At 50.8% G+C, this 18,539-nt stretch overlaps 1 protein-coding gene across 1 annotated transcript in view; it reads right to left on the bottom strand.

The window, feature by feature from the left end:
• FGD5 (FYVE, RhoGEF and PH domain containing 5) overlaps positions 1-18,539 on the bottom strand; it is a 123,774-nt gene that overhangs the window by 5,187 nt on the left and 100,048 nt on the right. The window contains exons 13-19 of the mRNA XM_050781578.1: positions 12,178-12,261; positions 10,689-10,768; positions 7,810-7,909; positions 7,277-7,414; positions 6,650-6,779; positions 5,698-5,828; positions 3,643-3,771 (exon numbers count right to left, since the gene is read on the bottom strand). Of these exons, the coding sequence (XP_050637535.1) occupies positions 3,643-3,771; positions 5,698-5,828; positions 6,650-6,779; positions 7,277-7,414; positions 7,810-7,909; positions 10,689-10,768; positions 12,178-12,261 (792 nt within the window). The remainder of the gene's footprint in view (positions 1-3,642; positions 3,772-5,697; positions 5,829-6,649; positions 6,780-7,276; positions 7,415-7,809; positions 7,910-10,688; positions 10,769-12,177; positions 12,262-18,539) is intronic.

Genomic DNA, 18,539 nt, shown 5'->3' with positions numbered 1-18,539 from the left:
CCACCGGAATGGCTAAAATTTTAAAGCCTGACAATACCAAGTGTTAGCAATGATGTGGAGCAACCAGAACTCAAATTCACACACTTTGTTGGGGGAGCATAAAATGGCACACTACTTTGGAAAAAGGTCTTGCAATTCCTTATAAACCAAATATATGCCTGCCTTATGATCCATCAATTCCAATCCTAGGTAATGATCCAAGTGAAATAAAAATTTATGTTCCTGCAAATACCGGTATGAAAATGTTTAAAGTGGCTTTATTCATAATCACCAAAGCCTAGAAGCAATCCAAATGTTCTTTGACTGGTGAATAGCTAAACAAAACTGGTATAGTCACAAAATGGAAGACTACTCAGCCATAAAAAGAAGTCAACTACTGCTATATGCAACAACATAAATGAATCTCAAAAACATCATGGTGAATAGAAGTCACACATGATTCCATCTGTTTGAGGATCAAGAGGCAAAACTAATCTATGGCAGAAAAAAAATTGGAACAGGGTGTTGCTTCTGGGGACGGGATAATAGTGGCAATTTGTAGGTGTGTGCATTAATCAAAACTCACCAAATAGTATATTTGAGATTTGTGTACTTCACTATATATAAATTAGACCTCAAAAGGAAAAAAAAAAAAAGTACAAAAACATTGAATTCTTAGGGGAAAGTATATTTTGAAAAACATCAAAAAGTAAAAGGTATAGAAGGATGAATAGAGAGGTACTTGATAAAAGAAAAGTAGAAAATGTTAATTGTACAATCCAGTTAATGGTCATACGATAGTTCACTGTACAATTTTTTTTTTTTTGAGACGGAGTCTCGCTCTGTCGCCCAGGCTGGAGTGCAGTGGCGCGATCTCGGCTCACTGCAAGCTCCGCCTCCCGGGTTTACGCCATTCTCCTGCCTCAGCCTCCCAGTAGCTGGGACTACAGGCGCCCGCCACCACGCCCGGCTAGTTTTTTGTATTTTTTAGTAGAGACGGGGTTTCACCGTGTTAGCCAGGATGGTCTCGATCCCCTGACCTTGTGATCCACCCGCCTCGGCCTCCCAAAGTGCTGGGATTACAGGCGTGAGCCACCGCGCCCGGCCTTTTTTTTTTTTTTTTTTTTTAAAGACAGTCTCGCTCTGTCGCCCAGGCTGGAGTGCAGTGGTGTGATCTTGGCTCACTGCAACCTCCACCTCCTGGGTTCAAAACGACTCTCCTGCCTCAGCCTCCTGAGTAGTTGAGACTACAGGTGTGTGCCACCACCATGCCCGGCTAATTTTTGTATTTTTAGTAGAGATGAGATTTCGCCATGTAGGCCAGGCTGGTTTCAAGCTCCTGACCTCAAGTCATCCTCCTGCCTCAGCCTCTCAAAGTGCTGGGATTACAGGCATGAGCCACCATGCCCTGCCAGTTCACTGTAAAATTTTTTCAACATTCCTTTATGTTTGAAAATTTTTATAAACAATAAATATAATAAAGAAATAATAAAATGTTGGAAAAAATAGGCTGGGCACAGTGGCTCACACCTGTAATCTCAACACTTTGGGAGGCCAACATGGGAGGATCAGTTGAGGCCAATAGTTCGAGAACAGCCTGGGCAATATAGTGAGATTGCCTCTACAAAAAATAAAAAAATTGGCTGGGCGTGGTGGCTCACGCCTGTAATCCCAGCACTTTGGAAGCCATGGTGGGTGGATCATGAGGTCAAGAAATCGAGACCATCCTGGCCAACACGGTGAAACCCCATCTCTACTAAAAATACAAAAATTAGCCAGGCATGGTGGTAGGTGCCTGTAGTCCCAGCTACTGGGGAGGTTGAGGCAGGAGAATCACTTGAACCTGGGAGGCAGAGGCTGCAGTGAGCCGAGACTGTGCCACTGCATTCCAGCCTGGCAACAGAGCAAGTCTCCATCTCAAAAAAAAAAAAAAAAAAATTCAAATCCAAATTAAAAACATAGCTGGGCATGGTGTCACACACTTGTGGTCCCAGCTTCTTGGGAGGCTGAGTTGGGAGGATGGCTTGAGCCCAGGAGTTAAAAGCTGCAGTGAACAGTGATCACACCACTGCACTCCAGCCTTGGGCAACAGAGCAAGACCCTGTCTTGAAACAACAGAAAATGCTGGAAAAAATAAAGATTCCAATGTATTTTTGATAGTCGCTTTCTCCCAGGACAGTTACTAAACAGCAAGTTGGATCAGCTTTGGGCCACCTCAGGGTGCATGACAGCGGTGCATGGTGGTGTAGACAGTGCAAGCCAGCTATCCACTTCATCAGAACCTTTTTTTCTTTGATGGGATTTGAAAGCTATGTCCCATTGCTGGAACAGGTTTATTGAAAAATTATGTAAATTCCTCTTTCTAGAAGAAACTGCTTTGGAGTCATACTTAAATCCATAATTCATTCATTTTAATTTTCGTCGAGATAGGGTTTTACTATGTTGCTCCGGCTGGTCTCAAACTCTTGGCCTCAAGAGATCCTCAGCCTCCCAAAGTCCTGGGATTACAGGCTTGAACCACCGTGCCAGGCCCCTAAATCCACCTTTTAAAATAAGCTTATGCTGTCACTTACATGACAACTGTTTCGTTTGTTTTGGAAAGATAAAAATCCCCACAGTGTGGAAGGCCCCACCTGTGGACATAGGCAAAGGCCCCTCAGGGTGGGGTGTGGCTCACAGGGTGCCCAAGCCACTCAGGCCTATGGCAGATCCCCTGTCTGCCTGCTTTGCTTAGAGTAAACAGATGTGGGGCCTTGCTAAGTGTTTAAGTATGGCTCCAAAGCAATTTCTTCTAGAAAGTCATCCTCTGTGATCCCTGGGGACGGGCACACTGCAACCTTCACAGTTGCAGGTCCTTCCAGAGGGAAGCTTCATGCCACAAAGAAGGAAGTGCCTTTTGCACATTTGCTAGCATCTGTGGCCGGGGGAGAAGGGCCAGCCCTATCTGACATGCACATCCCAGTGGGGCAAAGCAGCCACCCTCTGCAGCTCATCAGAATACATTTAACTCCCATTTTCAAAGCTGAAACTATGCCTGACCACCTAGAAGCCACCAGCTGGTGGAGCGTGGAGATAGAAATGTTTCACATTATCCAACAGGTTCAGCCTGGGTCGGGGCCAGATAGCACCCTGCTACACAACCACAGCCACACATCTGTCTACTCTGGAAGTAAACTTGATTTCCAAGGTTCTCTCGCCTAAAGTAAGATATTCTATAAAATACAGATTTCAGTTTTCTTTAGAAGAGTTACCAGAGTTACCCTATAAAAGAAATGGATGGACAAAAAGGGAGTAGCTTCCTCCACACTGCTGAATTTTGCCCCAAGCAATCTAAGTAGACAGTAGGAAGGCATTTTCTTTTGTGGCATGGCTGGCTTGTCCCGTCTTTGTCCTAGATGCTGGGCCTGTGACATTTAAACACTTTGCGGCACAGGTTGGCATGTCCATACCTTCTTATCTCTACAAAGAAACTGCAAATTCCTTAGATTTTGAAGTGGTGAGTGGTTGTGTAGCCACAGCAACATTGAGCACATGGCATTGCTCACTAAAGACTTGACTGCCATGAGAACTGGCTCAGCAGCCAGGACTCACACAGCCTTGCAGGTGTGCAGGCCCCAGGGCGTCATTTCACAGGAGAGGGGAAAGAGTGCAGATCACTACTACCTCACTGGCCATGTAGGTGTAGAGAACTTTGCCTTTGATGACAAACCAGAGCTTCTTCCAGTGCCGCTTGCCCCTCTTACACCGGCTGAGATAGCCGCTGATGGCAGAGCCCTCTCCAGAGGCAGCCACCTGGCAGGAGGGAAGCAGAGCGGTCAGGCCACCCCAGTGGTCGGGCACAGTTCAAACAGCACAATTCAAAATGACACTGCAAACCATTTGGCTGACTACTTATACTGCTTTGACATTGGATAAGGTCTCAGGATCCACCCAATACCAAAGTCAGCAAGATAGTGCTTCATGCTTTGAGAAACAGGATTTAACGAATGGACCCAGATGACTTTGGGAATGCTGATGCTGCCCCCTAGTGCTGTTTCAGATTCTTGGTTCCCTTTCCCAACCTCAGCCCCTTGACTCAAGAAACTTGGTTCAGGTACTTAGGGGAAAGGTTCTTCCTTCTAAAATTAACTCTTGCACTTTCAACTTATCTCTTCTTCACATTTAGGGAGGGATCTTCTTTGTATTGTGGCCTAAAAGGTTTTATAGTCTCCTGCCTAGTGGGATGTGTGCAGCGTTAAGTCCTTTTATTATTATTGCTACTCTTTGTGGTGGCGGGGGTAGTAATATTCTGTCCACAGGCTTTATGTGGTGAGGAACACAGGACTGCAGTAATACCGACCTGGGATTTCCCATCCAGGCTCTACCAATTACTAGGTGGTTAATGATGAGCAATTTGCTGACTTCTTCCAAGTCTCAATTTCCTTACTAGTAAAAGAGGAATGAAATGTAAAAAATGTGAGCTTTATACATATATGTGATTATGAAATGATCTCTAAGACAAATTAAGTGGAGAAAACAGAAGAGATTCTGTATAATATGTTGTCTTTTGGGTAGAAAAAGAAGATATATGAATGTACATCTGTATTATGTATGTGCATGAAAATTTCTAGAAGGATCCATAAGAAACTTGATGGCGGTGGGACTATGGGAGGCTGGGAAGGATGAGAGACTCACTTTTCATCATATGTGCTGTTTTGTACTTTTTTGGGAAAAATGTTTAACCATGTATGTGTTCCTTTTTTTTTGAGACAGTCTCGCTTTGTCTCCAGGCTGGTGTGCAGCAGCGCCATCTCAGCTCACTGCAACCTTCGCCTCCCAGAGATTCAAGCGATTCTCCTGCCTCAGCCTCCCGAGTAGCTGGGACTATAGGCGCGTGACACCACGCCCGACTAATTTTTGTATTTTTAGTAGAGATGGGTTTTCACCGTGTTAGCCAGGATGGTCTCGATCTCCTGACCTCGTGATCTGCCCACCTTGGCCTCCCCAAGTGCTGGGATTACAGGCGTGAGCCACCGCGCCCTGCGTGTTATTTCTAAGATTTTTAATTTGCAAAAGGAACAAGTTAATGGATAAAACTGTACCTATTTAAATTTTCCATTCCCTAACACTTTTTTAAACCCTTGCTACCCACTACTTGATATTAATGGACTAACTTGGAAGCAGCTGATCACACTTGTGGACCCCTTGTGTATTCACAGGCATATATTGGTCTGTGGTTGTGATTGGAAATACAGACATACAATCTGGTCCTATTTGCGGGATACAATTGAGTTTAGCCAATTCTGAAGTTTCCTGTGGAGCCCATGGCCTCCAGGGACGTCAATGCCTGAGCTGGGTTGGGACCCCTAGGATGAGGGGACAGTGCAGCTCAGAGGCCTGACATGGAAGGACCAACCCAGGAATTTGGCTCCTTTAGACTGAAGAGTCCCTGTGATCTGTGCAGTCTCCTTGAGTACTACATCTAGGCTATGGGGCAGGAGAAAAAGGAGAGAAAAGAAAGAGAAGGAGGGGAGAGGCAGAGAGAAGGATGGGAAAGATGTCTCTTAGCACCATCCCTGTCGAGTCAGTCCTCGTAGCTGGGATGCTTCCATTAGGAATGCTCTGTCCCGAAGAGACTGGTCAGGCTGGGACAGGGCAGGGTCTGACCCCGTCTACCCAGGAGGACCATGAACCTTCCAAATCCCCTACTTCCCGCTTGGGTAGCCCTGCCTACTTTACCTCTGTCAGGGCTGAAGGGACTTTCTTCTGCTTCTTGAAGGTCGAGGGGTTAATGCTCTGGAAGACGGATGAAAAGGCACTGCCCGAGAAGCGGGGTGCAGACAGTGGGAAGCTCATGCTCACAGGCCGCTCTGTAACCGAAAGAAGCCGTGGGGAAGGGAGGTGAGAGGCGTGCCTGTGGCTTGTCTTTGGAACGCTGATTCCTGTAAAATCCCTCTAGGAATGTGAGCCATGGGGGTTAAGTGGGATCTGAAAGTCAAGCACTCTCCCTCCTGCAGGAACAGACAAAGGCTATGGGGGATGGGGAGGGGATGCTTTTCCAGGGCGCTGGACAGCCCTTCACCTCCAGGCCTCCAGGTAGCAGGGACTGGGCTGTCTTCTCTGATGACCTCAGTCTAGCCCCATGGAGTGGAGGCAAGGGAAAGACTTTAGTTTTAGGCCCAAGATACACCTGCTCTCCTTCCTGGGAACTTCACCCTGCTAGGGCAAGGCCTGTCCCTTCAGCACTGACCAGGTCTCTCAAGGGCCGGCTCAGCTTCCCAAGGCTCCTGTGTGGAACAGCCTCGCCCCTCTCCGACCCCAGCTCCTTTGCTACCAGGCTCATATAGTCCTTAGTCCCAGAAAGGTGCCACAGGACACAGGCCCATAGGACACTTGAGAGGGCCTCTGTGGTAAAGGACACAGGAGTTCCCTGCCTCTGTCCCCTTACAGACACACTGACTCGTAAGCTTAGCTACAGAGCTCTTCTTCTGGGGACACCGATCAGTTTTGCACATCTTGGGAAATGGTGCCCTGGTGTGAGCTCGAACCTCTATTTCCTCCCTCCATGGAGTGAACAACTCCCTCCAGGGAAAGCGGTTTCCAGCATGAACCATGGACCACAGAGAAGCCACTGGAGCCTGGGGAGAAGCCACCAGGCCACTTGGAAGAAGGCAAGTGGTCCCCAGGTTACCTCTCATCAGGCCTGGGACAGTCCTGCCCCGCTTCTTCAGCTCCCCGAAGCAGCCATCGCAGACCTTGGCCATCCTGTCCTTCAGGTACTTCAGCGGGTACTTGTTCCGTGAACAGTTCCGGCACACGATCTGCAGGCCCAGGTGGGAAGATTCTCACCCCTCTCAGTGCGTGCAAAGGAGACCTGCATCCCTCCCCTCCACTCCCTCTGCTAATCCACCCACAACTGCCCTTAGGGAGCCCCAGGTTCTGATCATGGAGCTGTGTGTGGCCTCTACTTTTCCAGCAAGGCTTCATCTTGTTTCTGAGCCAGCGCCTATCTGCTTTTCTGATGAACCTATGCCCTTAACCACTACACGATACTTTTTTCTCCAAGCACAATAGCCATGTATGCTATGGTTTTCTGTTGAACACATGGTGGTGTGGAAGGGGCCTGGGACTTGGAGCTCTGGTCTGACGACCTATGAAATGGGAATTAGCAATCTGTACCTCTCGGGTTGGTGTGAACACACCTCACTCTGGGGCTTGCAGTAGCTGCTGGATATCCCTGAGCCCCCGGCTGGGCAGGGACATGCCCTTCCCCCACCCCACCCCCATGCACACACTCACCCCAGATGGAGCAACTCACCTTGCCACAGGCATGACAGTGATGACGTCGCAGGGTGAGGGAGAAGTCGCAGCCGCAGTTCATGCACATCATGACGTGTGTGACAGGCACCAGGGTCGGGGGCCTCTCCCCAAGGCTAACCCCCAGCCTCTCTCGTATCTGCAGCAACATAATTGGCTGAGTAATGTGGAACGTGGCCAGGAGACCAGCCAGATGCATAGCCCAGTGAGCCGTGCCCTGCTTCTCTGTACAGGGTGTGTGCATGTGTGGGTGAGTGGGTCTGATGCTGAAGGCCTCTCCTGCACCCTCCAGGATGCTCACCCTTGGTTGGGAAACAGCCAGACTGTGAGAACGGGATTGGGGGTGCCGGGCTCCTAAGTTGCACGGAGGCCGCCCCTGACTAGGGTAGGAGCATGGCAGGGGGGTGGGGGGAGCCAGTGCTCCAAGGACAGGAGCTACACCTCCATCTGGGTGTGAGTGGTGACAGCAGTGCCCGCCAAGGGAACCCCAGGTCTCTGAGGCTAGTGGCCCATGGGCCTTGCCCACCCACTCACCTCCACGCTATGGTGGAATGCAGCCAGAGCCTGGGCCTTGTAGTCCTCAGGGAGGGCTCTGCTCAGACAGCCATACCACTCGTCCCTCTCTGCACAGGAGCTGTGGGCATGGGCTGGAGTGAGCAAAGGCAAGGGCAGCTCTGCCTCCCACCCTCCATCTCAGCATGGATGAGGTCCTCACTCAGATGCCCCATCCTCCTCCCTTGAGCCTACACCTCTCACACTGCCCAGAACCACCACCAAAGAACAGATCACCTGCCACACTAGGTTTACTAGCAGACCACCAGTCCATTAGCTGTCCTTGGACCTGTTTCTTCCTATACTGGAATAGCAACAATATTCCCCTAACTCCCAGGGCTGCTGTGGAGATGAAGGGAGATGTGGGACGTGGAACCACATTGTTAACATTGTGCAAAAGCAAGAGTCATTAGGAAGGCCCAGAGGGTCCCATACTTTAGGAGAAACGGGCTGGCAGGGGACAGAGGGCTGGGTACCTGTGGAGGACAAGGGGTAGGTGGGAGCTGGCAAAGGTAAACATCTCTGTCTCCCACCTTCCTCATCTCCCCACATAGCTTCCCAAACAGTCATCCAACAGGCACTTTCCAAGTCCCTGCTCTGCACCAGGGAGCGCTTCTTGAGGGGCAAGAGCTACGCCTGGGCTGTGTGCCAGGTAGCTGGGTGGAGTTCTCAGTGTCCACTAGATGTCGCACCTACACCACAGGTAAGTGTGCAGCCTGCCCCAGAAAGCAAGCATAAGGGCCGGCTGGCCTGGGCGGGAGCAGCGCTGCAGGGCAGTGGCTGAGTCAGCACTGTGGGCAGCAAGACACCATGTCTCTAAAAGGTGATGAATGGGTCCTGCTGTCCCCTGGGAGCTTCAAGTGTGAAGGGTCTGGACTAGCAGGAAGGTGACTGGCATACTAAAGGCCACTGTCCTCGCCCTGGGAGATGGGCAGCCCCACCTGAAGGCCCACGTGTGGATCGTCACCACCTTCATGTCACGGCCAGACTAACAGAAACTATATGCTGGCAGCCTCCTGCCCTTGATTTTATCACAAGGAGAGGTGAGGCCACGACTCCCACTCAGGCATCACCTCCTCCAGGAAGCCTTTCCTCACTCCTCCAGATGGGGCAGTCCCTCCTTTGGGTTTCCAAGCCCTCTTCTACTCCCTCATGCCGTAGACTGTGATAGATAAGAGCTCTGGTCCACACAGTCGTGGGTTCAAACTCCAGTTCCACCTCACCTGGCTGTGTGACCCTTTTGCAAGCCTCGACTCCCTATGCATGGAAGGAGCCGCAAACCCCAGCTCTAAGGGTGGTGATGAGGATCACGGAGGTGCCTGAGGCCTGACAGGTGTCCAATGCCTGCTACTGTTGTCATTACCACTATTAATTGTTACAGCAGTTACTGCCCTGCATCTGAAGCAGTTTAAAACTCTCCTACCTGTAATGTGGGCTCCTGGAGAGCACAACAAGGGCTAAATCGTTTGTGTCCTCAGCCCCGGACCTGGCACTGAAGTGTAGCTAATCCATGCTTAATTTTTTTTTTTTTTTTTTTTTGAGACAGGGTCTCACTGTGTTGCCTAGGCTGGTCCCAAACTCCTGGCCTCAAGTAATCCTCCAGCCTCAGCCTCCCAGAGTGATGGGATTACAGGTATGAGCCACCATGCCCCACCTAATAAATGATTTTAATGAGAAAATTCATCTATGAGAATGCATGTGCATGAGTGCATTTAGATCCCATTTCACACTCAGAACCACCCCTATGCAGGATAAACCCCCATAGGCACCGCTGCCATCCCAGGGTCATGGGCTTGCTGAGAGGAGACCCCCAAGCCCCAGAAGCCTTGCTGACCCCTGCCATGCACGTCCCTGGCTAAAGAACTGCCCTTAGCTGGAGCCATACCTGCCTGGTTTCCAAGCCCCCGAGAGCTTGAGCTTACCTTGCCCTGAGAGAAGGAAAAGGGGATACTATTTAAGGTCATGGTCTGAAGCCAGAGATGAGGATCCCAGGCAACCTGAGGGCCTGGAGAAAATGCAGACCTTTCTGATAGAAAGGCCATGTCCCCCTGTGGTCTGAATGTTTGTGTCCCCCCAAATTCAAATGCAGAAATCCTCTTCCCAAAAGCGCTGATGTTGGGAGGCAGGGCCTTTGGGAGGTTATGAGGCCATAGGTGTGGAGCCCTCACGAATGAGATGAATGCCCTTATACAAGAGGTCTCAGAGAGACCCTTGCTCCTCCCACCATATGAGGTAGCACTGTCTATGTGAGAAGGCACCGTCTTTGAACCAGGAAGCAGAACCTCACCAGACACCGAATCTGCCAGTACCTTGACCTTGAACTTCCTGACCTGCAGCCTATGAGAAATTTCTGTTGTTTATAAGCCACCCAGTTTATGGTATTTTTGTTACAGTGGCCTGAATGGACTAAGACACCACAGAGACAGGGCAACGTAAGTGTTGAATGCTCACTTATTATTTCTTTTCTCTCATCTTCTAGACAGGAAAGCAAAAAGGCAGGCCACTTTATGAACAGCAGCACACAATACATTTTTTACTTGCCTTAACTTTTCGGGTTGCTACAGAGACCCAATTATCCATAAAGAGCTCCACAAACATGAGACATTGCTGTTGTCGTATTTAAGCCATGGGCTCTAGAAACCCCTGAAGTTGTATATAAAATTTTATGAGTGTGTACTTTTTTTGGGGGGAGAAAAGTTTTTATCAAATTCCCCAAAAGGTTAGGAAACACTGAAAAGAAAAAAAGTCCTTTGACCCAAAAGGATACCAAAATAAAAACGGCACATCCTTATCTGTTGTTCTGAAACTTCCCATGCTCACACCTCTGCCTTGTGCGCCATCCTCCCTCCACCTGCCCGTACCTCGCAGACAGCATCAGACAGGACTCGGAAGTCTCAATCTTTAGAGCGTAGGGCACTTTCTCCATCACAGGGCGGCTGACCTGGAAAACCAACAGCAGCCTCCTTCAGGGTGGGGCAGGGAGGGGCAAGCGCAGACCGGCTTCTCCTGGCAGCAGATGAACAGAGGGACCGTGTCCACCTACTGCCATTCTCTAGCCTCAGGGCATACCTTTCTGTGGTGGTAGGTGCTGTTAAAGATGCCTGGCTGCCAGCTCCATCATTCTTGGCCACTCACCCACCGCTGGGAAGGCTGCAGAGCGTCACGCTCAGGGACCAGCCTGGGCAACCCCAGGTGCACTGTCATGTTGGACAAGTACCTGCCCAGTGACCATGTCTCCCATTCCTTTTTCTAACAGTCTCCTCAATAGAGCCTTTGGTTCCAAAAGGGAACAAACCTCCATGCTGAGAAAGGTGCTTCCTCCTTCCCCTTCCCCATGGTAAAGAGCCTACAGGATCAAGAGAGATTGCACAGTGCCTCTTACAGCTCTCCTGGCCATCCCTGCCTCTGCCCTTGACAATGAGAACCAACTGCGGCTCCACTGTCCCACCTCAGTGTCGCCCTCTCTGACTTCAGCCCCCTGCTGCACCAGAATTAACTTCCTAAAACCTCCTGCTCCTCAAGGTCCCCAACAGCTCCCTAGTGTTCCCATCTTTGGGACCAAGTTACACGGAGCTAAGCCCCACACATATGGCCATATTCACAACAGTATTACAACAGCCTAAAGGTGGAAGCCGCCCAGTGTCCATCGGCAGAGGGTTGAATAAACACTATGTGGTCTATCCACACAATGGAAGGAAAATTCTGACCCATACTACAGATGACAGGGATCAACCTTGAGGACACTGTGCTAAGTGAAACAAGGATCAATACTGTGTGACCCCTCTCATTCGAGGTATCCAGAGTAGTCAAATTCATGGAGACAGAAAGTAGAACCGTGGGTACCAGGGGCTGGGAAGGAGAGGGGAATGGAGAGTTGGTGTTTAATGTGGGCAGAGTTTCAGTCTGGGGAGAGGAAAGAGTTCTGAGATGGATGGTGGTGCTGGATACACAGCAATGTAAATGTGCTTAGTGCCACAGAACTGTACATTTAAAAATGGTTACTTTAAAAATAATATGTATTTTATCACAATTTAAAAAATTACCAAACACCTGCTTGTTCCTCCAACCCAGGCCCTTCCTTATGCATTTTCCTCCTCGTAGGATGCCCCCCTCTCTTTCTTCCTGATCCGACCAAATATTCCCCACTCTAAGGGTTCAGTCCCCTCTTCCAGGAAGCCCTCCATCCCCCTCCCCTCTCCCTGGGCACAAACCTGCTGTAGCCCAATACTGTTTCCACAGGGCCTCCCTCTTCCAGCTGGTCTGGGTGCTCCTAGGAGCAAGATGCTGTCCCCTTCTCCCTTGGGGTCTCCCTGTCCCCCAACCCTGGGGTACCTTCCACCAGACATTTACCTTCATGCTGGCCACGGCCAATGTGTTCTTCAGCCGGTACTTCCCATCCTTCTGGGGATAGGTGTACAGGAGCACATCGTTCATCTGGAGAGAGGGAAACCCTGTTAGAGTCCCCTGGTCCCAGACGGCTGCGCCAGGCTTCTGTCCTCAAAGGATCCCTGAGCTCCGCTGTGCACAGGCATGTTGTATTCCTCAGTAACCCCCACAGGTGAGCAAAAACATTGTGGCCAAAATGTGAGCCCCTTCCTTGCCATTCTACTCCTGGTTCAATGCTCGAGGGGAATAAACGCATATGCCCTCAAGAAGTCATGTGTGAGAATGTTCACAGTGGCTTTATTTGTAACAGCCAAATAGTGGGGGCAATTCCAATGTCTATCTGCAGGTGAATGGATAAACTAACTGGTCTATCCATACCACAGAATACCTTACGCCGCCAATACACACCACCACATGGATGTATCTCAAAATCATGCTGAGTGAAGAAGCGAGGCACAAGAGAGTTACGCTGTTTGATGACATTTCTGTGACATTCCAGAGCAGGCAGAACTAATCTAAAGAGGGATGAAAGTCAGGCCACTGGTTGATGGGGGCCCCCGGGGTTGGGAGAAATTAACTCCAAACAGGCACAGAGGAACTTTCTGGTGGTTGGAGATGTTCCACATCTCGACCCAGGTGGTGGTTACGCTGTGATATACATTTGTCAGTACCGACTAACACATATGCTTAAGGTTGATGCATTTCACTATAAAAATTAAAGCTCGATAAAGTATAGTTAAGGAAGGGTTGGGAGACACCTTGAGGAGAGGGAAGTGGTGGGCCCTGCTTGCTGCTGTACTTCCAGGTCCCTTCACAGAGTAGGTGCTCAATTAATATTTGTTGAATTAACAACTAAAGCTGTCCCAACAGCAGGGCATACAGAAAGACATATAATGAAAGTCACTTTTTCTCCTTAGGAGAGAGTATTTCTGTTTAGCTAAACAATTTCAGGTGTGAGAAGATGACATCACACTCAGGGTTGTAAATCCTGACCATGTTACGGACCAGCGTTGAGACTATGACCAAGCCCTTTCCTCAGCCGAGTCTCAGCTTCCTCTGGGAAATGGGCGACACCACCACCATTACTTATCATGGACACACAGAGAATGCCCTCTCCATATGTGACCAATATGAACCTGGGGTGAGCCCTTTTCACATGGGGCCAAATGAACCAGAATAAGCCCACTAAACATGGAGCCAACATGAACCAGGGGGAGCCCTGTACACATGGCACCAACATGAACTGGGGGAGCCCTGTACACATGGCGCCAACATCAACCAGGGGGAGCCCTTTCCACCTGGGAACATAAACTAGGGAAAGTCGTGTGCACGTGGCACCAATGTGAAACAAAGTGAGCCCTGTACACACGGTGCCAACATGAAACAGGGTGAGCCCCAGACATGGCACCAACATCAGTTAGGGTGAGCCCTGTACACATTGCCAACATGAACTATGGTGAGCCCTGGACATACGGCGCCAACATCAGCCAGGATGAGCCCTACACACATGGTGCCAACATGAACCAAAGTGAATGTTCTACACATGGTGCCAACATAGACCAGGGTGAGCTCTGGACACATGGCATCAACGTGAACCAGGATAAGTCCTGGACACATGGCGCCAGTGTGAACCAAGGCAAGTCCTCTACGCATGGTGCTGACATGAGCCAAGGAGAGCCCCGCAGGCATGGAGGAAAACATGAAGTAGGGGTGTGTAAGGATGGAACAAGACAATGCATGTGAAAAGTCAGAATGAATACTTCTTTTCCCCGGATAGACACAGCCTGCTGAGGGAACAGAATGAGGTTTCCCACAGCTAGCTCTTCTCGGGACTCCAAGGTTCCAGCCACGGCAATGCAGGAGACTTGGCCCACCACTGACCCCCCGCATGGGACCTCAGGAACCCCTCCCTCTCTCTGGGCCTTGCTGTGTCCCAACAGAGTTGGAGTAGGTGGGGGTTGGCGCACTTTCCTGTGAGGGCCAGGTGTTGAATGTTTCAGGCCTCTGCCTCCACCCCTCAACTCCGCTGCCGTACAAAGCAGCCACAGACGACCCATGATAGAATGCACGTGGCTGTGTTCCAACAGAACTTTATCAAACAAAAATTGGCATCTGGCTGGCGTTGACCTGCAGCTCTAGTTTGTGAAGCCCTGTTCTTGCCCTGCCTTCTAAGAGTGACAGGCGATATGGTGCACTGACACTGATTCTGCACCAGGGGCTGGACTAAACCCCTGACTTCACTCCCACAGTCCTCATGTACACTCCCACAGTACTAATGTGCAGGCACCATGATCATCATCCCCATTTCCCAGAGGGAGAAACTGAGGCCCAGAGAGGCCAGAGGTCATGCCTGAGGTCACAGCTAGCAGGTAGTGAAGCCAGGGGTACGGTTTGATGAGTGTCCCTCCAGTGTGTTCGGGAGGGAATGTCAGGGCTGCTCTCACAGTGAACCTGCACACAGGTTCATGAACCTTGCCCATGAACCCTCCCAGCCTCAGAGAACTGACCTGTGTCACTCGGGAGAGCAGCCCCAGCCTCTCTGTGATGGACCCTCAAGCTCCTGCTGCCATGGCAACTGTCATGAGCACCCTAAGGTTTCCTTCACGGTTCAGGATCAGGCTGCCTCCTAATTTGCCCATGGCTCTCCTGCCTGCTTCAAAGTACATGCTTTACAGCCCCAGCTTGGAGGGAGGAGGAAGAGCCCATCATGAATGGGGAGGGGGGGCTTCCCACTGTAAGCAGCCACCAGGGGGCAGCCCCACCTGCAGCTCAGGGACCTCGGGGCCTGGTGGGACACTTTCCGCAGTCTAATAAAACTGCTGGGCACGGGCGCCCAGATGCCCCAACTCTGTTCTGCAGTTCAGATTATTTTCTGAAACTGGCACCTTTGAGGAAGAAAAATTCTTCCTAAGTGTGTTTGTTCACCATGGCATTCCCTGGCTTGAGCACCTGTCGGGCCGCCCTACTCCCATGTATGCCTCCGTTAGACAGTTATCAACACTGCTCAGTGGAAGGGCTGCGCTGAGCCAGAGGAACAAGAGGACCCAGGTTCAGACTGTGCAGCTTATGGCCTAATCATGGCGGGGTAATCAGAGGGACGCAGGCCTATCCCTGAGGGAAGGAGATGTTCTGATAAAGGGCCATGCCAGATTAGGGGAGCGTGGGGTAGAGGAAAAGCAGGGCTAGAGGAGGAGGAGGGGAAGGGGAAGCGGGGGTGGCGGCTAGGCTTCCATAGAAAGTGCTATCTGAGCTTGGCTTGAAGGGGAGGAGCTGGCACCCTTCTCAAAGAGCCTCAGGTGTGTGAGGGCCAGTGAGCCAAGACCAGGGATAGATGAAGTAGAGGATGGGGTAAGGACAGATTGGGGAAAGCCAGGCTGCTGTGTCTGTTCCTGGCATTCAAGGTCCCTGGGAGAGGCACAGAGATCAGAGGGGCGTGGCCAGAAGAGGTGGCCAGATGTAAATGGCTGAGGGGCCAAGACAGAGCTCCACCCTGTGCCATCTGCCGCCTCACTGCTTCCCTGGTTTTAAACATCAGGGAGCTGAGGCTTAGGGAGGTAATGGGATGTGCCCATGGGTCTCACACCAGTCGCTGTCAGAGCTGGGGTCTGCATCTGGTCTATCTGCCTCCCCATTGCCATCACGTACGGCCTCCCTTTTGCATCCTGAAGAGGGGGAATTCACAGGGACCCACTCCCTGCAGGGCTGTGCTGGGGCAGGGAGCTGATGAAATCTGTAGCTCTAGATAGAGAGGGAGGACCTGTGTCCCATGGAACAACTGTCAGTGGGAAGGGAGAAACTGTTGTAACTACTATCAGATAAGTGGCTTCTACCTCCCAGGCACGTAATTAAATGCCAGGAATTTAATTCTCAAAACCACCCAGTCTTTCCACTTTTCCTGGTGGGAAACTTGAGGCTCGTACATGTCTGTGAGTTGTCCAGGGGTCACAGAAGAAGTAAGTGTCCCAGGGGGCAGGATCTAACCAGCTCCGTCTGGCTCATTACCTGCCCCTACATTCAGGGATCTCTCCTCAATGGAGAGAATTTTTTTTTTTTTTGAGACGGAGGTCTCGCTCTGTCGCCCAGGCTGGAGTGCAGTGACGTGATCTCGGCTCACTGCAAGCTCCACCTACCAGATTCATGCCATTCTCCTGCCTCAGCCTCCTGAGTAGCTGGGACTACGGGTGCCTACCACCACGCCCGGCTAATTTTTTGTATTTTTAGTAGAAGCGGGGTTTCACCATGTTAGCCAGGATGGTCTCGATCTCCTAACCTTGTGATCCGCCCACCTCTGCCTCCCAAAGTGCTGGGACTACAGGCGTGAGTCGCTGCACCTGATCTTTTTTTTTTTTTTTTTTGAGACGGAGTCTCACTCTGTCGCCAGGCTGGAGTGCAGTGGCGCGATCTGGGCTCAATGCAACCTCCGCCTCCCAGGTTCAAGCCATTCTCCTGCCTCAGCCTCCAGAGTAGCTGGGACTACAGGCACCCGCCACTATGCCTGGCTCATTTTTTGTATTTTTAGTAGAGATGGGGTTTCACCATGTTCGCCAGGTTGGTCTCGAACTCCAGACCTAGTGACCCACATGCCTCAGCCTCCCAAAGTGCTGTGATTACAGGCATGAGCCACCGCGCCCAGCCGAGAATTTTTAAAATTGAGACTTGTCTAACATGGAAAAAAAATGTCTTCCACCACTGGACTCCAAGACGCACAGCAGGGCAGAGGCCATGTCTACACACCAGCACAGTTCCTGGCACGCACAGGAGATGGATAATAAGCTGCAGAATGAATGAATGTCACAGCAGGCAGTGAGTTCCCCAACACTAGAGGTGTTTAAACAGAGGTTAAAAACAAAACAAAACAAAACAAAACACCTAGAGAAAAGGACTCAAGCATCTGCGGGGGCTTTGAAATCCTTCTGAGAACCCAAATCTAAACCACACGCTGCTTGGCTCTCAGATCCCTCTCAAAATTCCCCCTGGGGGTCCACTCTCCTCTTGCCTGCAGCTAAATCTCACTCACTGCAGCACCGACTAGCCAGAGTGAGGGGTTCTCATGGGAGGAAAGAAACAGCTCTTAGGAGGGAGGGGAGGAAGGGAGACTCTGGACTTGGGTCACCTAGTGCCTCATGCAGAGCCTGAGGCCACCAGTCATCCGGGCCCAGCACACCCTGCCAGCACTGCAGGCTACATACTTCCTAGACAGGCTCAGGATTTCTCCAGCGCCACCAGCTCTCTCTGGAATTCAGCCCTCAAGTGGCCCCTCTATGGGCAGGGCCTATTTGGGGCATGGGGAAGACCCCACTCAGGAGCAGAAGGGTCTGGCTGCAGACAAAGGCTTCTTGAGGCTCACAGAGCTCCTCCAAGACACCACACTCCTCATGCCTCTATCCTTTGCTTAGGCCCTTCCCTCTCCTGAAATGCCCTTCCTTGGTGCACCTGCCAAACTTCCATCCTTCCTCCAGGGCTGACCTCAGGTAGAATTTTCTTCAGGAAACATATAAAACACTGAGCACAGCGTGCGCACCCAGCAGATATTCCATACACGGCAGCGCTGTCGTGGCTGTGGCTCCTCTTCTCTCTACCTCCGGCCCTCCTTAGTCCTCTTTGCACCCGAGATTCCCTCCATATCACGCTCCTAACTCTGCATTTACAATGGGCTGTCTGCTTGCTTCTCCCTCCCATTAGACTCTGATGGCTGAGGGCAAGACCTGGGATTTTTCTTTCTTTGTTTCCAGCACCAGCACACACGAGGTGCTCAGTCAACGCCTGGAACAGAGAGTTTGTAGACTCGTACCACAGCCTGTCTCTCCCACTGCCACGGTGCTCTAACGAAGTATGAGGAAGCTGGGAGAGGCAGCCATGGCGGACAGGAACAACGAATGACAGCAGAAGTGCAGGAGCAAGAGAAAAACTGTGCCCAGCAGAGAGCTTGAAAGGAATGGCCACTTGGGGGTCTCAGGACAGGGGCACTCAACAGCCACTAAGGCCGATACAGCTACACCCTAGGCCTGCACAGTCCCTGGTATGCAAGACTCCAGCTGTCCATAAGCAAAAATGTTAAATCACGTCCTGTCTCCTGCACAGTAGAGAAAGTGCAGGACTTGGGTCACAACCCTTGGCTCCTTCCTAGGCTTCTGCCACCATCCTCCCGGGAGGCCTGGCTACAGCGACTTTCCTTTCTGGACCTTGGTTCTCTGAGCGTTAGATAAGGTGGTTGACAGATATCTACAGTAGGGATGTGGGCAACTATATCTTGCTAACATTCCACTCCAAATCATGCAAATGACAAATGAGCAGGAGGCTGTGGTGTCCAAGGGTGAAGCTCTCAG

This window comes from Macaca thibetana, chromosome 2 (genome assembly GCF_024542745.1).
Source record: "Macaca thibetana thibetana isolate TM-01 chromosome 2, ASM2454274v1, whole genome shotgun sequence".
NCBI lineage: Eukaryota > Metazoa > Chordata > Mammalia > Primates > Cercopithecidae > Macaca > Macaca thibetana.
This window is presented reverse-complemented; position numbering and strand designations above follow the sequence as displayed.